Source organism: Gymnoscopelus braueri (genome assembly GCF_963280865.1).
Source record: "Gymnoscopelus braueri genome assembly, chromosome: 4".
Taxonomy (NCBI): domain Eukaryota; kingdom Metazoa; phylum Chordata; class Actinopteri; order Myctophiformes; family Myctophidae; genus Gymnoscopelus; species Gymnoscopelus braueri.
In genome coordinates this window covers 46,564,425-46,586,262 of record NC_137605.1, presented here as the reverse complement: position 1 = coordinate 46,586,262, position 21,838 = coordinate 46,564,425, and the positions used below count along the sequence as shown (strand labels likewise).

Here is a 21,838-nt window from a genome sequence, read left to right as displayed (position 1 = left end):
AGGCAGTTCAAGCAGCACAGAGTGTATACTCAAGGTATTCCCATGCTGCTGCTGCTGGATCTTGACACTTATATTTTGTCTTCTCTAATGGTGTCTGCAACGTAGTAAGGAAATTATTCACTCCCGAATTGACAAAGATTATATGTGCCGTACAGGATGAGGAGCATGAATCATGTGCCACGATATGCAATTATTATTTCTCCATTCAGTTGTCATCGTCCACAGGGGGCTGAGAAGATTTTCACTGCTGATGGTTTTTTAGCTCATTACCATACTGAAGCTTTTGGCTGTCACTTTGTGGCTGCCTGTCATCTCCAGGCCTCTTCACTTACACTTCACTTGGCTACCTGCGTCTCCAACAGAATTATTAAACTGGGGAGGGTTCAACTTATCTCTGTCTCGGCATGCTGCCAGTCTCGTCTTCAACAGTCATCATATACAGAGTTACAGCAACCCCTGAGACTGGGGCTGAAACATTACTCTGTGTCATGTCAGAGAGCCTACTGCTGCCAACGGCTACGAAGGACACATTATCTACTCTCAGATGAAGACACTTCACACACATACTGCTAAGAGGTCACAGCTGATCTCGACAAAGAGATGAATATTTCACTTGCATGTGTGTGCGAGCACGAGTGTGTACAGTCAATGGGAATTCATTTTACTTTCCCCTTTGTAATATCACTATACCACTACTATCATTGGTGGCATCAGCTGTTTCAATTGAAACGTGCCCATGCACCCTCCCAGAGGGCCTCCGACTAAGAATTGAATAACTCACCCACTTTGGGTGAGTTATTCCATACAGTATATGAGTTATATACTGTATGGTTATTTCATTCAAAGACGCCGCTTCAAAGCTAACAGCAAGCTTTAAATGCAATTATAACCGGTAAGCAACTCAACATTCCGGGCGAAACGGTAGGCAGGTCATTTATTTCACTGCAAACACTGCCAACGGTGTCAGCTAATGCAAACTGGTAAATTCTCAGTCTAAAGAGAATGCACAAGCAATTATTTAAACACTCCGACCAGTCCAACAGTGCATGATAAACAAGAAAGATAATAAGGGCTAGAGTTAACAGTCTCTCAAAGCATGCTGGGAGGTACTTGTATGGAGGCAGGGCACTCTGGGACCTTACAATCTGAGCTGTCCATGGTGCTGAGAGTGCACAACGCATTTAAGTTCAAGTCCGAAAATATGCTATTATGCATCAGTGGTGGAAAAAGTTCTCAAATGTTTTACTTAAAGGACGTCTTCACCGATTTTCAACCTATCTTCATATAATTGGTCCTCACTAATACTCATGATAAAATGGTACAATTTTTTTCTACTTGGTCTGTGTCTCATAGGAGGGCTGTGGACAGTCCAGAAACCCGTCTACCAGTGACATCATCGTTAGGCATGATTTTTTTTCCAACAAGATTTCACATTTTTTATTTAGATTTTTATTAACACGAGAACAATGCATTGCAACTTTCCAGGAATAGAAAGCCTGCAGTTTCTATTAGCTTGGTTTCCCCATTGATGATGTCACTGGTAGACAGGTTTCTGGACTGTCCACAGCCCTCCTCTGAGACACAGACCGAATAGAAAAAAATTGTACCATTTTATCATGAGTATTACTGAGGACCAATTATATGAAGATAGGTTGAAAATCGGTGAAGTCGTCCTTTAAGTAAAAGTATCAATACTGCAATGTAGAAGTACTCTGTTACAAGTAAAAGTACGGAATTCAAAATTTACTTGAGTAAAAGTACAAAAGTATTGGTATCAAAATGTACTTAAAGTACCAAAAGGAAAAGTACTAAAATGTAAAAATAGCAGATCTACAAGCTCACAACGCGTCGCGATGCGACGTGTTGTGAGCTTTTCTTTCTTTTTTCTTTTTTTTAGCTTTTCAAATAGCCTCGATATAAAATAGGGCTAAAGTGGTTAATGTATGTTTTATAATGTAATATATTTATATCTGCAAAGTAACTAGTAACTAAAGTTTTCAAATAATTGTAGTGGCGTAAAAGTACAATATTTGCCTCTGAGATGTAGTGGAGTAGAAGTAAAAGTATAGACAATTGGAAATACTCCGGTGAAGTAAAAGTACCTCAAAATTGTACTGAAGTACAGTACTTGAGTAAATGTACTTAGTTACTTTACACCACTGTTATGGATGCAAACCAACTTAAATCCCTGATTTGTCTTTTCTCTTTTGTTTTCCTCCCTCTTGAAATGGAGAGGCTGTCACTGGCCACTATAATGTAATGTGCCTTGTGTCTCTGTCCCCCAGCACTTTTCAGGATCATTGTTGATGATGAGCTACTGTATCTGAATGTTTGGCTCATGGGCACCACATAGAGGAAACAGCCACTTTCCACTGCAGATGTCAGCTTGTCTTTGTACCGACTTAGTCACATGTCTTGCTCTGTCTTGTTTCTTTCTCTCTCTGACACACGCACGTGCGCACACATGCACACGCACACGCACGCACGCGCGCACACACACACACACACACACACACACACACACACACACACACACACACACACACACACACACACACACACATATGTACAAAAAACAGGGTTTGTTCATATTTCTCGGTCTTGGAATATAAGTTGTTGTCTCCTGAGCTTGTAGGCTCAGCAATGTTTTTAAAGATACTTCCCATTGTCATAGGACACATAGAACCTAATCTTAATGGACATTAACAGAGGACTTGAGTGAGTGAGTGTCCTATTTTTCTTTTCCTTTTAGCCGTGTTGTTTTCCCTCAGAACAAAGATACATTTTAAGACTTTCTCCCAGTGCACCGTGGTGCATGTGTCCTGCCATGCACTAGTAACAATGCCCCACAGACACAATTGCGGAGTTTGTTTTCTGTGGCCGTGATGCACAGTAGGCCTAGAGCTTATCTGACTATAAGAATTTATATGAAATCAGAATAAATTGTGTCACACAGGAAAGAGTAGATGGTATTTAAGGTAACAAATCAGGCTAGGAATAAGGAAAAGTAGAAGTGTCAGGCTGAAAGAATTACTTCAGGGGAAACACTTTGTTCTGAGGAGCACGTTTGCGTGTTAACGTCTCTATGAATATATATCTTACAAATGTTGTTCCGCAGCTCCAATGTAGTGACGCTAGCGCTCCAGAACTAGTTTCTCAGTAGCTTACGGGTATCAGATCGATTATTGTAACACCTTTCATTGATAACAGTGCCTGCAGGGTCACAGGTGCTCACAAAGGATAAGTGACATAATAGGGCAATCTATAATTCTGAATACAAGTCTGCACTATACATCTACTTTGGATGATATTATGCTCTGAGCTACCAAGCAGTGCGATGACCAGATATGAGTAGGACCTGTAGGTTGACAATTAAATGTTTGTTGATCATCATGAGCAACAAGGACCCCTGAACCACAGAGCTACCTGTCGAATCAGGTCTTTGTTCACGTTTATTCCCACATTGTTAAAGGGATTTGTGAGAGACCATGTTAAGTTAACCCTCCTTGGCCTGCAGTTCATTTATGCTCCAGTGAATTGCAGGAATTTGCATGTCTCAGAATGAATTCCAATTAAATTCCAGTGTCTCATCAATCTGCATTGTGTACAAATAACGAACTTTGCTCGCACTTTGACATTAAAATACGATATATGTGACTGAGGGCATGCAGAGTGGCCAACTCTTTACAAAAGCTAAATGAGCTTTTATCTTTATTATCTGCCCTGGGCTCATGTACAGCAGCGTAACTGGAGAGAGCCTAATTGCCCAAAGCGTTGGCTTGTGGATGGTAAAGTACTATCTGATATCTGCATATGGAGCTCATGTTACACAGCACTTGAAGAATATTGCATTTCATCTGTCAGGCATGGGGGATGGGGAGAGGGGGGGCTGTCGGTGCTTGTATTTGAAGCCTATTTCATTATTCTCCATCTCTGCTGCCAGACTACTGGCATGAGCGCTCATCTCATTTCATAGAGAGAATAGAGAATGACAAGATGGAGAGCAAGGGGCGGAACGATGTACTTGACAACCTGGGGGCCGAGATTGTAACCAGAGCATTGTGATTGTAAGTATTTCCACAACCTCTTCAGTCGGCCTTCAGATAGGGTCATTGATATTTACATATTACACACACACACACACACACACACACACACACACACACACACACACACACACACACACACACACACACACACACACACACACACACACACACACACACATTGCAAGAATTTGAGAATGGACCAACATCTTCTAGGGTAAATAGCATATAAAATTAGCTTCAATGGTAACAGTTCGTCATAGGTGCGCATTCATACACGTAATCATTACTTTAAGCCTCAATAACTGTTTTTTTTACATATCATTAGTAATTACTAATTACTTAACATGCATTCATTATTAATTAAGTCTTGAAATTGGGTGAAGTCATCCTTCAAAGGGATATTTCACTTTCCAAAAAAACTTTGTAATATTATTTTTGGAAAATGAAATAAACATTTGAACAATAAAAAAAAAAAAAAAAAAAAATGAAAAAAGTTCCCGAAAAAACACGCCCCCCTCGCGTATTAGGAGGGCGGGGTGAGTCACCAGAACCAAGGACGGGTGTTTTTGATAAATCTAACATGGTTAAAATGGAGTTTGAAGTTATAATGGGTTTATATAGAAAGGGGGCGTGTCTGATAAAATGAATATCATATATCTAAATACTGAATCAAGCAACTTAAAAATGGTCAGGGGGGCTCACAAAAGCCTGAGTAGATGATAAAATGACCCAAAGTTTTTGGGAAAGTGAAATATCCCTTTAAGTCATAGTGACTGTGCATGTAGCTTCATATTGTTTTAAAATGTTCTCCCAATTAAGTCGTTATGCCAATTCCCCCCAAGTTTATAGTCCCTGTCACTGCCAACGACTACTTGTTGGTCTTGCGGAAGGTGCAGCCAGCCACTTCTACTGTAATAAAAATTACAACGGCAGCTGCTTCTTTTCACCTGACAGTGAGGGGTTTCCATAGAGTTAAAAATAATAGAGAGGGCACCTGAAATCCCCGCCCATCCACTTGTATAGAGTTGCTCACCCAGCGCATACTCCCTTTTCACCCCTTCTTCCAGGTGGGTAAATGTGACGGGTGGGGCCTATTTGGGGCCTACGTGACACGTTTTGCGTCACGGAGATGACGCGTTTTGCGTCACCTCCATGCGCAACCCTGTGCGCAAGCTTGTGCAAAAGCTCGTGAGTCGAGCCCATTGGTCGAAACTGTTTTCGCTTGTTCATGTGTCGGGCCCCGGCCGTAATAAGCTGCAGTACCTATGTTTGGCCAACATGTCCAATGCGCTTCAATGCAACCTCTCGGTTCTGGGGGCTTGGGGGTTTCGGGGCGGCCATAGCTGAATGGGAAACAGAAGGTCCAAGGTTTGGATTTGCGACCCTGGCTATTTGTCGAAGTGTCCACGAGCAAGACACCTAACCCTGTTACTGCTCCACCCCGAAGGTTCATTATGACAATCTGAGCAGCCATCAGCTGGGTGAAGCTGAAACAGAATTTCCCCCGCGGGATTAATAAGGTCTACACTGCAGATTTTCACCGGGAGGGAGTAACGCATGTGGAGGAACATGCTATCCCTCCCAGCTCACCCAGCTTCCTGCTGAACAGGCTGCCCGACCAACCTGTAGGGGTCACTAGCACAGTGAACTTGGCCACCCGCGAACATGGCTAAACGTGTTCGTTGGAGCGTCCAGCTAAGCCGGAGGCACCATGGAGGATTCAAACCCCATTCTCCTATAGTGGTGGGCAGGAACTTTACCTCCGTGCCACCCGGACACCCATTAGCGGATCAACAAGCTGCCACGGAATTGTGAACCATTAGACCATCTTAAATTAACAAAAGAAACATGTGCACAAACATTTTTTGCTGAATAGCGAGCCTGGAAACCAGGATCCAGATCGATGGCAGGGGAATAGTTTTCAGGTGGGACGTCACCTCGCTACGATGTCTCTTCAAGGGCTGCCGAGCTTTCTAATTCGGATAACAGAAAACAAAAGCAACACCATGTTTTCCAATAAGAGTGGTTCCCTCTGGCCTTGCAAAAGCATGGCTGAGCATCATGGCCGCGCATCTCGCATGCCTTGGTCCGCTGTGGCGCAGAGGTCATTACTCACTGTGACACTCTCCACTGATCTACATCGCATTACCAGCCGCTTTGTATCAGTCTCTGCCGACCAGCCGACCACACGGCCTTGCAAAACCTCTGCTAGGAGGAGGACCCATCCATCCATGCATCCATCTTCAACCGCTTATCCGGAGTCGGATAGGAGGACCCTGGTCTACTAAATGTATCTCATAATAATTACAGCCACAACACCTACACTGTAAAATCCTCAGTGTTCAGTTACTCTGAGGGTTGTACAACAAATGGACCCTAAAGGGTGCGTTCAGTTCCATTTGGGTTACAAATGGATAAATTGCTGTGTGCTTTTCTTTCCTTTATTGCTACTGTTTGTTTCTATTTAATAGATGATGTACAATTCTCTGAAGTACAGTTTTGCTAATTATTTCATTGAAATCCAGCCTGCTTCTTTTTTTTTTCTTCAGTTTTTATACCTCATATGGTCTAAGGCAGTTGTTTTCAAAGTGGGTCCTCGTGGCTCCTCGAAGGAGTTCCAAGGGCTCCCAACCAAAATTATAATTCAATTCACTTGACAATATTACTGTAAAAAATGTACAGGTATGAGTTACTATTCTAAGAATATGTTTCAGTGTCACCACTGAATCTATTTATCAAGTGCAATTATAACATTTACACTATTATGATACATTTTGGTTTACATGATAATATAAACCAAAAAAGATTTAAAGTCAATTTGGAGTTCACTCTGTAACAACAAATGTTTAGAGCCCCTCGTCTAAACTGCCCATGTGTGCGGCATAAATTCTACTTCTAGATAGATAGACAGACAGACAGACAGACAGACAGACCGACCTTAGCCATCTGCACTTGGTCTGCACTCTGCACTGAGTTAACATAATGCATATTCTTTTAATGAATATAAGTACAGTATAATGTAGGCTACAATCTATCACAAGTGAATACATACATAAATATACATATATCGACTATGAATTGATACTGTATAAGACTGATACTATGTGCAATGCCAGCTGGCTTACAGCAGTGGGTATCTTGGATAATATATGTACAGTCTATCAACAGAGAATATAATTGCCAAATCTAGTCTATCAACAATGAAACATTATCCTCAACAGGCGTGGTTTTGTTAGGGTACATCCCAGTCGTCCACGTGTGAATGTGCCAGAGTCAAGCAGGAGTCAGTAATCCAAGAACAGAACAGAACATATGGGGGTCAACCTTGGCTGTGGAGCTTGATGGCTACTGGCACAAAGGACTGTCCAAGTCACTTTGTTGTGTGCCCGGGGACAATGAGTCCGTGGCTGAATGTGCTTTTCATCCCCACTAGCACGTCATAATTGTCCTGGTTAAGGCACTACTTTAACTCCCTGTGGCTTATGTCCTTGTTTTATAACAGATGGAAAACAATTTTTTAAAAGTACAAAAACTGCACAAAAAGCACAAATAAAGAATCTTTATTTTCACAAAGCAGGCAATTTTTCTCCACACTAAAGCTCTTCCAGTCTCTCTTCTCTTTCCTCTGCACCTCAGTTTGTATGAATCTGGTAACCTAGTTCTAAAACGGTAAACCTGTCAGGGCATTTTTGGACAAGTAAGAAAAATGTGGATACTGATTGCTTTTGTCCTTGCTGTTGGCCTCTTGTTGAATGGATTGTTAGAGAAAGGTATATACCTTGGTGTGTGTGTGTGTGTGTGTGTGTGTGTGTGTGTGTGTGTGTGTGTGTGTGTGTGTGTGTGTGTGTGTGTGCACACCCTCGTGCATGTACGTGTGTGCGCGCACGCATGCACACACGCATGCGCACGCGCACACACACACACACACACACACACACACACACACACACACACACACACACACACACACACACACACACACACACACACACACACACAGAGATCATGGTGTGTTAACATTCAGGGCTGGATGTGTTGAGGTGTTGTTCAGAACTACTACTATATGTAAAATAGTCTTCTATTACAATGACAATGAATGTGTTGCTATGGCAGAAGATACCTCTTCCATAGCAACTGCATTGCATTACTCATCCATATTTTATTGAAATTATTAAATCTTTATAATTACACAGATTTAAATTGTGTTTTGTTTACACAGGCTGTGTGTCCTGGCATTGTAACCAGAAACAAAATGGCGATGTCTAATGACCCAGAGCTGTGCTGAATCTCTAAGAAGGTGGAGCAGACAGACAGATGGTGTATCAGGCTAGTCGGGAGACAGTCTGCAAGATGATGTTTCCATGAGCTCATGGGTATCATAGGTATCATAATGCTTTCCAGACTATTTAGTCTCATGTGATGATACCAGCTGTAGCGACAGGAGATCATTTAGTCTTCAATGACAGTGTGAATGTCTGGCAAGTTGGCAACCATCGATTCTGCTGTTTCCAATACTCTTAACAGCTCCTGAAGTGACCGCTTTGATTACAACCCATGACCACTTGGATTACAAACCTGTTTTGGGTGATGCTGTGGACGAGAGCGAATGCCAAGGGTGAGGGCCAACAGTTAGACAAGGATCTCCTTGGCAATGCTGCAATGATATACTCGCTTAAGGAACAAGTTGGGTGTCAAAACACTGCATCCTCTGTTGGAGGCTGCAAGTGAGTGATAACTTGATTAATGACTTGAGCATCGGATGGAACATGTGTAGTTTTATCTGCCAGGAGTCACACATCGCACTACATCTTCTAGCCACATGGTATTTTTACCCTATTATGTTATGGAAACATTCTCTAAAGAAGCAGCCCTTGGATCAGTTTCAGGGAGGCTTATTAAAGTGTGCAAAATCAGTGCGTGTTTTAAGCGTGGACAAAGCTATCGTCTGCGATCCAAAGGTCAAGCCTTAAAGGTCGGTATGTTATTAACATTTTGCATCTTCAACTACCATGCACTTATTCAACATTTTGTAAAAAGCCACCAGCTACCTTACACAATGAAATCCTCAGTGTTCATTTATCCATTTCTAACTCTTGAGAGTACAAATGTAACCAAATGGACCCTCACGGGTCCATTTGGTTACATTCGTACACTCTCAGAGTTAGATTTGCACTGAGGATTTCACTGTGTGCTTGTCACCTTTTCCCTCCCTCTCTGACTCATAAAGGTCATTCTCAGTTTTTGTCATCTTGCATGGTCAGCATGTTTAACTTTTCTTTTCATAGGTAGGCTTATATATAACTTATTCCAAGTTCAGTATAGTGTATTCATTTTTGTGAATGGCACCAGATATCCTGCGTTGCCCTTAGCACTGGCCCGTAATAACTCCTCCATCACTCACGTGTTTTGTTTCCATGTGTCTGTCCGGCGTTTCTGCATGTGTCGGATCAGATGCTGCAGCGCGGTGGACGCAGCAGCGCGCACACAGAGGCCGTGGTGCTGTCAGCCCAGATCTGTCTTCGTTTAGCAGGATGCTCGTTCATTAAGGCCAACATGGCTCAACAGGAGGCGGCATGCCACAGAACACTAATGTGTGCGGCATCATAAATCAACATTAGAGAAGAGGAGGCATCTCATGTTAAGAGGGGAGGAGAGAGGGGAGATACTGAACTGAACGTGAGGCCACTCGTGCCTATTTATACTTGGCCGCTGCGTCGACGATACGTGACGCACAAATTGGATATTTTTTTTGCTGAGTGTCACGGTTGTGCGACCACCAAGTATAAATGAGGCTTTTAACGAACACGGCTTGCAGAACAGGCAAAAGCAGACATTGATTATAATCCCTCCATCAGTGTGAATTGTATCTTGTACCAGGGAGATTCAGTGTTATTTGTATAACCTTCCTTATTACATCCAGTGAGGACATTTTTACCATTATTCAAGCTTGCAAAGGGCATTCACATGGTCACCATTTTCAGAGCCAGTTTTTCCAGTGAAAGGTCAGCGGCCGGTGGCTGGCCAGGTGTCTGTGGAGCAGCAGCAGAGCAGACCAGTGCAGGGAATGTAATTATGGCACTCTGGCAATATGATAACCTGCCAGTCCGTCTCTCAACGCTGGCAAATAGGACTGGCATATTAAATGCAGGCTCAACAAACATGGCCATCAGCAGAGCACAGTGAGCGCACGCAGGGTGAGTTAACCCATTAAGACCTGAGGCAGATTCTACAAATGTCTTCTAAATCTTAACAGTTTTCTGAAAAACATGTGTTGCTATAGGCTCAAACTTTTTCATGTCAAGGACCCCCAAATTATATGTATTTGGCCGTGGACCCCCCCCCCCCCCCATCTCAAGATATTTTGTTCCAGAGACCCCCAGAAGCAAAGATGAGTTAAAAATGTTCGCTTTAAAAAACATATATATTCAAAGATTTTTCAAAAATAGCAGATCTACAAGCTCATAGCGCTCTGAGCTTGTATATCTGCTATTTTTTAATAGCCAAAGTATTAAAAAATTGTTAAAGTGGTTAAAATCAAAAATTACACGTTCCCGGTTTGAGGAGGTAGGGGACTGCTCTGATGTGGGTTACGAAAACAAGTAAAATTATGGTTGTCTGCAACAAACGAACGAATGATAGATAGATACAGACAGACAGACAGACAGACAGATAGATAGATCCTGAGGGAATTGTTGTCAGTTGTCAAAGCAGCACTGCAGAAAGGATGAAACACAGATACAGGTTAAGAGTAGAGATACAGAATAACTAGCTGTTTTCTTTTTAAATAAGATAAAAAATATAAAAGACTTAGTCTGACCTGGCCATCTGGCACCTGGTCTGACCAGGTTTGCATAATGTATGACCCAATAGATATGAATATAGGGATAAGTATCGTGTATCACCAGTAAAATGGGCAAACAGTAGCACATTGAGTTCATATTGAGTGCTCGGGGGGAGCAATAGGGGATAAATGTCTCGCCCACATGGACACCTAGACATAGGCAGGGCAATTGGGCAAGGAATCGAACCTGGGACCTTCCTCCCCCCTGGGACCTTTCTCCCCCAAAATAATGTGAGGGACCCCCTGGGGGTCCCGACCCACCGGATGAGAACCACTGCTTTAGCCTGTACATAATCAATGATCATGAGTGGGGGGGGTCGCCGTCAGCCCAAAACGACAACGGAGTAGGATCAGCGGCAATATTGGTATGAGGGACGGTTAGGGACAACACAGCAAGAGGAAATATCAGCCTTTCCTTCTCTGAATTATAAATGGCCCTTTCCCAGCATGCCCAGACAGACAGCTCCACACAGCCTAGGAACCTGTCCTGAGACAGACGTCTGTCTTCTAGGCCTAAAGTTGAAACCAAACCACAAGTCAACCGAAAGCTCTTTAGATGTCAGAGCTGTTAGGAGACTGGTTTTAACAAGCACAAAGGGCCCACTGTGTGGATCAGACAGGGTGCTGGGGTTAGAACACAGAGTGCTCTCCTCCCCCTCTACCATTTGCTACTTCACATTGCATTTTCTCCCCTTTAATTACACCTGCTCTCCCAAGCGTGACTGGAGGTGTGTGGAACTTACAGTACTCGTTAATATAAATCTGCAGAGAGTCGGTTCACAGCATGCCAAGTGTGTGAGGAGGACTGTCTCCCATGGTCTCCGTGGAAACATGTGTGTGTAAGCACAGCACCTCTCCTGGGACAGAAGTCAAAAAATACCTCACATCTGAGGAATTGCGTGTGTGTGTGTGTGTGTGTGTCTCTATGAGCATACGCACAATACATCTTCTAGGGGATTATTATTTTACATTACTTGGTAAACTCCTCAGTGTTGTTTTAACTCAGAGAGTGTAAAACAATGAGTTAAATGAACACAGGGGATTTACTGTGACCCGCAATACACTAATGAATGTCCATTATGGAAACTCATTAACTGCCTCTGGCTTGAGCTGGTTTACCGGACCAATCACCTGCAAAGTGATCAGAAATAAAGCTTTCATCATCAGAAAACACCAAAACGTTATTACAAAAAAGACAAACACTGCAGATTGTACAGTGACCCTCAATACACTAAGGGCTGTCCATTGTGGAAACACGTGCTCATTAATAGCTTCTGGTTTGAGCTGGTTTACTAGACCGATCACCTGCTAAATAAAGCTTCCATCATCAGAAAACGGCAACATGTCAACAGCAACATGTCAAGACAAACACGTTTTTTGTTTTGTTTCATTTCACTCAAATAACATCTGGTGGATTACGGGCAAATGGGACACCCTCCTTACAATATCTCGGTCCGTTTCCAGGCACATGACTCCAGGGATGCGCGCTCCGGGAAGCACTGACTTGTGAAACTACAGCCGTGACGGCACATCTTCGGTCCACAGAGACTCTGCTGGCGGCTGTTGGCAGGAGATGCACAGGGCATTAACACCACCCAGAGCATCAGATCAGACAGATAGTGTTCCAAAAACAAAAAAAAAAGAGCGTCGAGAAATTATCAAGATTACAGCCAGGGCTAACGGTGGCATGGATGAATACAATTCTTTATTTTTACATAATTAAAATATGTTGAGGGAAGACAAACATATTTCCCCACAAAATGAATCCATTGTTCTTTCAAAAAGTATAAATAAAAAATAAGACATAACATAAAACATATACCATTTCACCGCTAAATACAGCCCTGACAAACTGGAGGAAATGTGTGGCTGAGGATTGTTTTTGTTATGGTACATACATATAGCTGCAGGCAGTCAGTTGTTAGAGATTGTGTGTGTGTGTGTGTGTGTGTGTGTGTGTGTGTGTGTGTGTGTGTGTGTGTGTGTGTGTGTGTGTGTGTGTGTGTGTGTGTGTGTGTGTGTGTGCGTGTGTGCGTGCGTGCGTGCGTGCGTGCGAGTGCGAGAGAGTGTGAGTGAGTGAGAGAGTGAGCAGCAGAAGAAAGTACAGTATGTTATCCCTAGGTGGTCTTCAAAATGCTGACACAGTTCAGTCCTTTCTGCATAGGAACAACAAAAAACACACTAAAGAGCCATGCTACATTATTTAAGCATGGCGCATTCTTCAAAGGAATACCCTACTTATTATCACAGCATGGTGAAAAAATGACCCATGTATAAGGACGGGAGGAAAACACTTAATGCCAGTTCAAACAGGGTCACATGAAAAGCACAGCCGTCTAAGCTTATTTCCATAATACCTCAGTGTGTCCCATGATAATCTTCTGTTCAATTTGCTCTGATTTGCATTTGCAATTTGCTCCTCAAATGTGGTTTTGATTTCACTATGAAACCAATGATTTGTTTTTCAACCAGATTCACAGCACTAATTACATTGAATGGAAGATAACGGCGAGGGAGTCTCTTCACCTATAGATCCGCTGCCGGAAGCTACTTCAAATTTGGATTCTAGTGTCCTCTCTTGACTCACTCTCTGTATCCTGCACCCAAGCCCACATCTTCTTTTCCACCTTCCCTACTAAACATTCTAATATGAAGCTGAAAAGCTGAAAGTGGCGCTTTGAAAACTACAAAGATATTGCATTGTTTTGAGGTGAGTAATGTGAGCTATAAGTGCTACCTCTGTGGTAGTGGCATTACCTCAGGCGTTAGTGCTGTGTGAAAGTAGAAGTGAGTGTGTGCTTAAAGTGTGTGCATGTGTGTGGCCCTAAATTCTTCTGCAAGCCATTGCTTTACATTCCTCAGACTCGAGATGAAAGGACCTCAGTCAAGAGAAGTCAGCAATTCAAGGCATTTTATTTAGCTGACGATCTTCATGGAAAAACAACTAGAAATAACATCCACCTACTAGATGCGAAAACTATAAAGTGAGCACTATAAATATTCAAAGTCCTACATCACTAAATCACATGTTAAAAATAATAGACTGTTTAAGCAGCATAACAATGTGCAGTAGAGGCATGGTGAGAATGCTGGAAGTCAGTAGCAGACTTGCCGGATAATTTTGCCTTCTTATTTAAAAGTCAAATGAACTCCACTTCGTTTATCCTTTAGAGAGAAAATAAACAAAAGGACAAAAATCACAACACTGTCCATAAAACCCTGTGCCATGATTCATTGTCCATGCAACGGTTGAGTGCATGAAACAAAGAGAATTTGACATCGTTATCACAAGGGCTGTTGTGTGGACAGGAGCATGCACAAGTGGCTGAATGGAGGTTGTGACATCATGAAAGGGACTAAGTCAAGATCAATGTATTATCTGAAGAGTACCATCTCTAGGAAGAAGTGGCAGAGGAAGACGCTCATGCATATCGATATTGTAGTAGCATAAAGTCACATAATGTCTCCTGGCAGGACCAACAGTGTCCTGTCCTCACTCAAACATCCGAGTTGATGCTGAGGTTGGCCATCCGTGGGTCACTGTTTGTCTCATACCTATAATGGTACCCCTCCATGTGGTCCCTGCACGCATCACGGATGTTGCATATCCAACGCTTGATCCCCTTCCTGTTCAGGTAAAGCACCAGCAGGAATATGACACCGATCAGGGCCAACACCATCCCAAGGAAGACATACGAGGTCTCCAGCACTCCTTTCATGTCACCGGAATAGTTGCACTCCAACTGAGACGGCTCCAGCTGCAACAGAGACAGGTTTCTCAGGCCATCTGGGTCCGCACAGGTCAGGTTCTGTGCGTCGGTGACCTGATCCGAGCTTTTCAGCCAGACCACAAGGTCCTCGATTAAGCAGTCACAGCGCCAGGGGTTCCCTGCCAGGCGCACCTGGAGATCATCCTTGAGGCTGAAGTCTGCCAGGGTGGCGTTGGGCAGCTCCCTCAGGCTGTTGTCCCTCAGGTCCAGTTCTTGCAGCGGAGGAACCCGCAGCGTTCCGTTCTGAAGAGAGATGATGGAGCTGTTCTGCAGGCTGAGGTTGGTGAGCTTGGGGAGGTCCGTGAACATTCCATCTGGCAAAACCACAAGGTGATTGTTCGACATGTCCAAGTTTGTAAGCTGGACGAAATTCCCTTTCTGCAGCACACTCAGGACCACGTCCATGGAGGAGTACTTGTGGAAAGCCCTGCTGAGGTTCAAGACCTGTACTCTATTGTCATCAGGGAAAGAGTCTGCACTGATGTTCAGAATCTTGTTGTTGCTCAAGTCCAGGCGCTCCAGGTTGGGCAGGTTGTGGAACACCCCTGAATCCACGTACTCCAGCTCGTTCCCGTTGAGATACAGCTCCGTCAAGAGGTCCAGACGGCTCTGGAAGGACTCCACGTCGATGCGGGTTATGTTGTTCCCCGTCACGAACAGTTGTCTCGTGTTGGCCGGCAATGGATGCGGGATAGCCCTTAAATCCTGGTTTTGGCATTTCACAGTTTGCGTGGAGCACAGGCATTTCTCCGGGCAGCATTCACAACATGACAACAAAACGAAAGCTAGGAAGAAAAATAATACACGTGCAAGTCCACCCAACTTCTTTGTCCTGTTTGGGAGGATTTCTCCTCCGCGTAAACGCCCAGACAACAAACTCGCCACGCACATTTTTAACTCAATTGGGGGTTTTCAATCGAACTTAGAATACCCGTGGAAAAGACAAATACTACCTCGTCACGACTTTGTTGTTTCCTCTGGGTGGGAAATGGAAACTTTTCAGACGTTTCTCCCCCACTTTCTCCCCCTTGGATCTAGTAGTCCCACCTCCGACGCGAGTCTGTTGGAAACGACCCAAATCATCGTAACCCCACAAACCGTTCTGGTGATGTTTGTGGGGGCTTACATGTCCATGAGGGTTCAGGGGGGTCGGTTGTGCCGTGCGCCAGACACGCTCGCTAAGTTATTATATCCTCTTCGTGATCATATTTGTTTTTCCACATCCAGAGCAGAGCTATGATGATGAGTAGTAATAATTCCCTCTTGTCCTCCTGGCTGTCGGTTCGAATGGCCTTCTTAAAGATGGCTAAAAAACTTATTTAGTGTCTCTGAAACAGACAACTAATCTGTGTCTCTCCCAAGGTGGCGACATCCATCCGACACGCGCACTAACCTCGCCGATCTCCAAGTCCGGAGAAGAGATGAACGCTCCAAAATACTAGTCAGTGTTGCCAGATTTTGCGAAAGGATCAAGCAACCAGGTCTATGAAAGCAAGCACAAAAGAAGCCACATGAGCTCTTTATTGGCTATTTGAAAATGCCGATCTACAAGCTCACAAGCTTGTAGATCTGCTATCTTGAAATAAAATGTGGAAGATTTTTTTTGGAGGAACATTCTAAACAACATAAATCTGGTACGATATCGAGGCTCCCTCCCTGGCACAAAACATATTCAGATGGGGTTATGGACAAATACATTTTAATTTGGGGGTCCTTGACATGAAAATATTTGAGAACCACTGGTTTAAATAATTAAAACATTTGGAAGCAAGCCTAAATAAGCAATAGGCCTACACTTTAGAAACAAGCCGCAAATAAGAACTACACTTTAGAAACAAGCCCCAAATAAGCAACTACACTTTAGAAACAAGCCCCAAATAAGCAACTACACTTTAGAAACAAGCCCAAATAAGCAACTACACTTTAGAAAACAAGACCCAAAAAACTGCAACCCGCAATCAATTAGCAACTTTACAGAAAAACAAGCCCAAAGTCGCTTATAATAAGCAGACATGGCAACACTGATACTAGTGCCACGGTGCAGACCACCGGAGTCTCGGAGAACGGGAACATACCACTTCTTCTGTAAAAGGGGCGAACGATGAAACTTTTCGTAGATTGCAATCGGTCCGCAAATTTGAAGGTTCAATCTTTGTGTCATTTGTCTCTATTTAATTCATATTATGATCATGATTCTTTTAAAAAAAAACGCCCATACAATTAGAAAATTGCAGTTTATACTATGGAACTATTTTGGTACGCGCCAATTTCACTACTTGGGATTTAATATAAGACTATTGGTCATTCGGTTTAAACAGATCTAATAGCTCTATTGTGATATTACACATCGGATCCTTTAATCTACGTAGTGTGCACACACATGGCATTTGATACGTTTCTATCTGATAGTGGTGGTGGGAGATACAGCCTATACTCCATATGTGCCATATTTCAGTGGTTCTCAACCTGTGGGTCGGGGGTCCTCACATGATTTTTTTTTTGGGGGGGGGGGGGGCTCCCAGATGACAGCGAAGTGACAATGTAATGACTTTAAATACTTTTTTTTAACAAAACAAAAAGAAAGAAAAGAAAAAGACCATTATACTGCATCAAAAGTAATCAACAAACTATAAAAACTGGTCAAACATTGACCAAATTGTCAAATGATATAAGAAAGAGGCTATGTTCACAATATTTATCTGTGGACTACCAAACAAAATTGAATGCCTCAACTCCACATTCCAAGTGCTTGTCAGGGGGGGGCCCGGGTACCCAGTTCAAATATGATCATTTTGGGGGATCAAGGCCTGAAAAGGTTGAGAACCACTGCCATATTTCATCATAGCTGAAAAAAGCACGATTGTTTTATGAACAACAACAAAAAATGCTTCCATTTACATGGCCAGAAACAAGACAGAAGACTCTTCTAGGTCACCCCAGTGCACAGACACCACCAAAATGGGAAATTTAACCCATGTTGACTTGTGCTTATCTGCTGTCTGTGATGGTGTCAGTTCACCCAAGCCCACCCTTCGCTGCTGCCGGTGCACATGCACGACACATGGACGTGCAGTGGTGGGAAAAGTACTCATATTTTTTTACTTAGGTAAAAGTATCAATACTGCAACGTAGACATATTCTGTTACAAGTAAAAGTCAGGTAATCATAATGTACTTGAGTACAAGTACAAAGGTATTGGTATCAAAAGTACTCTTTTGAAAATAGCTGATACAAGCTCACAATGCATTGCCATGCGACAAAAGTATTGGTATCAAAGGTATTTAAAGTACCAAAAGTAGAAAGTACTCATTATGCAGAATGTTCCATTTCACAAGCTTTCAAATGTATACAAATATTTGGAAAATAGCGGATCTACAAAATCACAATGTAGATCGGCTATTTTCAAATGGCCAAAATGTATACAGAGCTGAAGTGGTTAATGTAGCCTATGTTTTGTTGTAATAATCAAAATTGTTAAAGTAACTAGTAGGCCTAACTAAAGTTGTCAAATGATTGTAGTGGAGTAAAAGTACAATATTTGCCTCTGAGAAAGTAAAAGTAGGCTACTGCAAATTGGATTGTACCTAAAAATTGTACTTAAGTACAGTACTTGAGTAAATGTAGCCTACTTAGTTACTTACACCACTGCATGCAGGAGAGAGAGGGTGTGTGTGTGTGTGTCGTGTGTGTGTGTGTGTGTGTGTGTGTGTGTGTGTGTGTGTGTGTGTGTGTGTGTGTGTGTGTGTGTGTGTGTGTGCGTGTGTGTGTGTGTGTGTGTGTGTGTGTGTGTGTGTGTGTGTGAGAGAGAGAGAGAGAGAGAGAGAGAGAGAGAGAGAGAGAGAGAGAGAGAGAGAGAGAGAGAGAAAGACTGAGAGACCATACAAACAATAGACTCAAACAATAGAGGTCCTGTGTACATTCAAACAGAGCAGATACATTTACAGATATATTTGCATTTTATTTTATTGTATTAATTGTACTTGTTTACACATATCCTTATTGTTGTAGGCTTCTTTAATAGGGGTTATCCTTTTAGCATTATTGTAAAATGTACCACTGTTCTATTTGCAAACTGTTAATACGGCAATCTAGATAATGATTTGCCTGCCAGGAAATGCCCCCCCCCCCCCAGACCAGGTGAATGTTACAAGTATAAAATTGTCTATACCAACGCCAAAGACACAATGTCAGCATTATTTGTAACCCCAGTCATTCTGAAAAAACAAGTAAGCTCCTTTGAATTGAACTTAATTAATTCTGCAATCCAGATAATGATTTTCCTGCCAGGAAATGGAAGGAAACTTCCTTCCTTCCAAACTTTTCAGAAGGAAACTTCTGAAAAGTAGAGTATAAAGAGTATACACAGCATTCCCTTTTTTCAGTGTTTCGCTTTGCCTATATGCCTCACGAGTCGGGAGCCTTTGTAAACTTTGTTGAGGTGTGAATTTAAAGTTGTTTTAAATCTATGCGTGTGCCTGCCCTGCGCGTGCTCCTGGTCAAATAGGTTCCTGCACGGCGTGCAAGGCCGTCCCATGAGCAATGCAACCCTGCCTAAACCTAACCTCAAAACCACACCCATCCGAGGCGAGACCCTCTGAAAAGAGGGAGACACAGTTATGCACAGAGTCGATTGGAATGTTATTTGGCCCTAAATAGTGAATACACATTGGCAGAACACACTAGTCTGTGACTGATACTAAACTAATCCTTTATATGTACAGACTTAGTGAGCACAGCCTGATCACTGGGAGAGGCTGCCACAGGCAGACCTGGCTCCAAAGAGCAGACAGACTGTGCACCCACTGCACACAAGATTAGGTGGAAACCGAGCTGCATATATATAACTACCTGCCAAGTGGCAACTACACCCGACCCGAGACACAACCCGCAGATTAAACATCCAAAAAGAGTTTGAGAACATGACTAACAAAAAACGTCCATGTCTTCTGGGTGAAGTATGCATACAGCCTTGTGCAAACAGCAGCAAGATTTGTGAGTGGCACTGGTGGTGACAGGAAAATGACATCCAATGGAATAATAACACCATTAAGACTGTCAATCATGTGCAGTGGTGGACAAAGTAGCCTACTCAACTCTAGTACTTATATACTTTACCCTATACCCCTGTCCTTGACTGATATTGTCCTTCTAATGAATATGGGAGACATGTTTTTTTTAAAAACTTAAATAAAAAACCTGCATGCATAGGACAATATCATAACCAAGGATGTGTGTTTTCTAAAAATGGAGTTTGAAGTTACAATGGGTTAGGAAGGGGTGTGTCTGATCAAATGAATATAAAATATCTAAATATTTACAGGAGAACAGGCCTGACCCCACTGTCAAATGTGTACAGAAGGTGGATGTGGATTGGACTGTTTGCAGAATGGACCCAAGCAAGCGCAATCCCAAGGGTAGCCATGAGATGGACACCACCTGGAAAAAGAAAACGAGGCAGACTCAAAGAGACATGGAGAAGATCTGTGGAGAAAGAAATGAAAGAGCTTGGGTGGATCTGGGGCCAAGTGCAGCATTGGGCAGAAGACAGGCAGCATTGGCGTTCTTAGTGAAGACCTTATGTGCTATTCAGCACCAAGAGAATTAAGTAAGTAAGTAAGTAAATATTGAGTCAAGCAACTTAAAAACTGTCTGGGGTGCACATACCCTGACATTAAAATGACCCAGCAGTGATTTAAATCATTTGGGAAAGTGTTGCTATTTTTTAGGTTATCTTTACTCTTCTGTAAAGGCCTGTATGTTTTCTAAAGCACAAGCACACTTTGTGTTTGTTTTGCATTGCAATTTTGCAATGTGACTGTTTACACTCATTTTCTGTTGGCTATTCACATTTTTTACTCACATATTAGGCTACATTTATTTCACAATTGCCTTGGAATTGAATTGAATATTATTGAACAGAACTGAATTGAACTGAAGGGAGAGAGAGAGAGAGAGAGAGAGAGAGAGAGAGAGAGAGAGAGAGAGAGAGAGACACACACACACACACACACACACACACACACACACACACACACACACACACACACACAGACACACACACACACACACACACACACACACACACACACACAGACAGACAGACACACACACACACACACACACACACACACACACACACACACACACACACACACACACACACACACACACACACACACACACACACACACACACACACACACACACACACACACACACACACACACACAGAGGGTGAGCGAGAGGAGGGGGGTCACTACAATTAAATACATGTTGTAGCCACTCAGTTGCATAAATGGTAAATATCAACTATGGAACATTAATTCTACCCTCGATATATCAAAGACTAAGACTCAAAGTTGTCTATGAAAAATAAAGTGACGTACCGAACCGGCCCATTGTTGAGCAGTAGTGTAAAGTAACTAAGTAGCCCACATACTGTACTTAAGTACACTTTTGAGTTTTACACTTTTACTAGCTACTTTGCAGATTTAGATTATTATCACAAAACTTAGCTACTTAAAGGGATACTTCACTTTCACATAAAATAAACATTAAAAATAAATATTAAAAAAAAATGAAAGAAGTTATGGCAAAATAAAGGCCCCCTCACACATTAGTAGGACACTCTAATGCGTGAGGGGGCCGTGATTTTTCCATTACTTTTTTCATTCATTTTTAATATATTTTTTAAATGTTTATTTTATGTGAAAGTGAAGTATCCCTTTAACCACTTCAGCCCTAGTAGGCCTATGTATATTTCGGCCATTTGAAAATATCCGATCTAGCCTACAAGCTCACAATTCCTCGCAATGCAATGCATTGTGAACTTATAGATCTACTATTTTCAAAAGATTTGTACCGGTATACATTTTGAACTTGTGAAATGGGACATTCTGCACAATGCTTTTACTTTTGGTACTTTAAGTATATTTTGATGCCAATTGATTGATTGATTGAATACTTTATTTAGAAAGACATGGTAAAAGTACATGGAAGTACAATTCACAATACAAGGTCCTCTAAACTGGATCGCTCATAAAAGCACTTGGCTTATTTAAAATGAGATCCCTGTGCACTCAAATCATGATGACATTTAAGAAGACATACAAAAATATACACTACTATGCAGAACGCCATACAATCAGCTTACAGGTTACTGGTATGAAAAACAAGAA

General features: G+C 42.4%; 1 protein-coding gene across 1 annotated transcript; it reads right to left on the bottom strand.

The window, feature by feature from the left end:
• Positions 1 to 12,576: 12,576 nt before the first annotated feature.
• Positions 12,577 to 16,054, bottom strand: tpbg (trophoblast glycoprotein). Its single transcript, XM_080426275.1, has 2 exons — positions 13,360 to 16,054; positions 12,577 to 13,309 (listed from the first exon to the last, which is right to left on the bottom strand). The coding sequence occupies exon 1, from the start codon at positions 15,549 to 15,551 to the stop codon at positions 14,388 to 14,390; it is 1,164 nt and encodes a 387-aa protein (XP_080282401.1). The 5' UTR covers positions 15,552 to 16,054; the 3' UTR covers positions 12,577 to 13,309; positions 13,360 to 14,387.
• Positions 16,055 to 21,838: the final 5,784 nt, after the last annotated feature.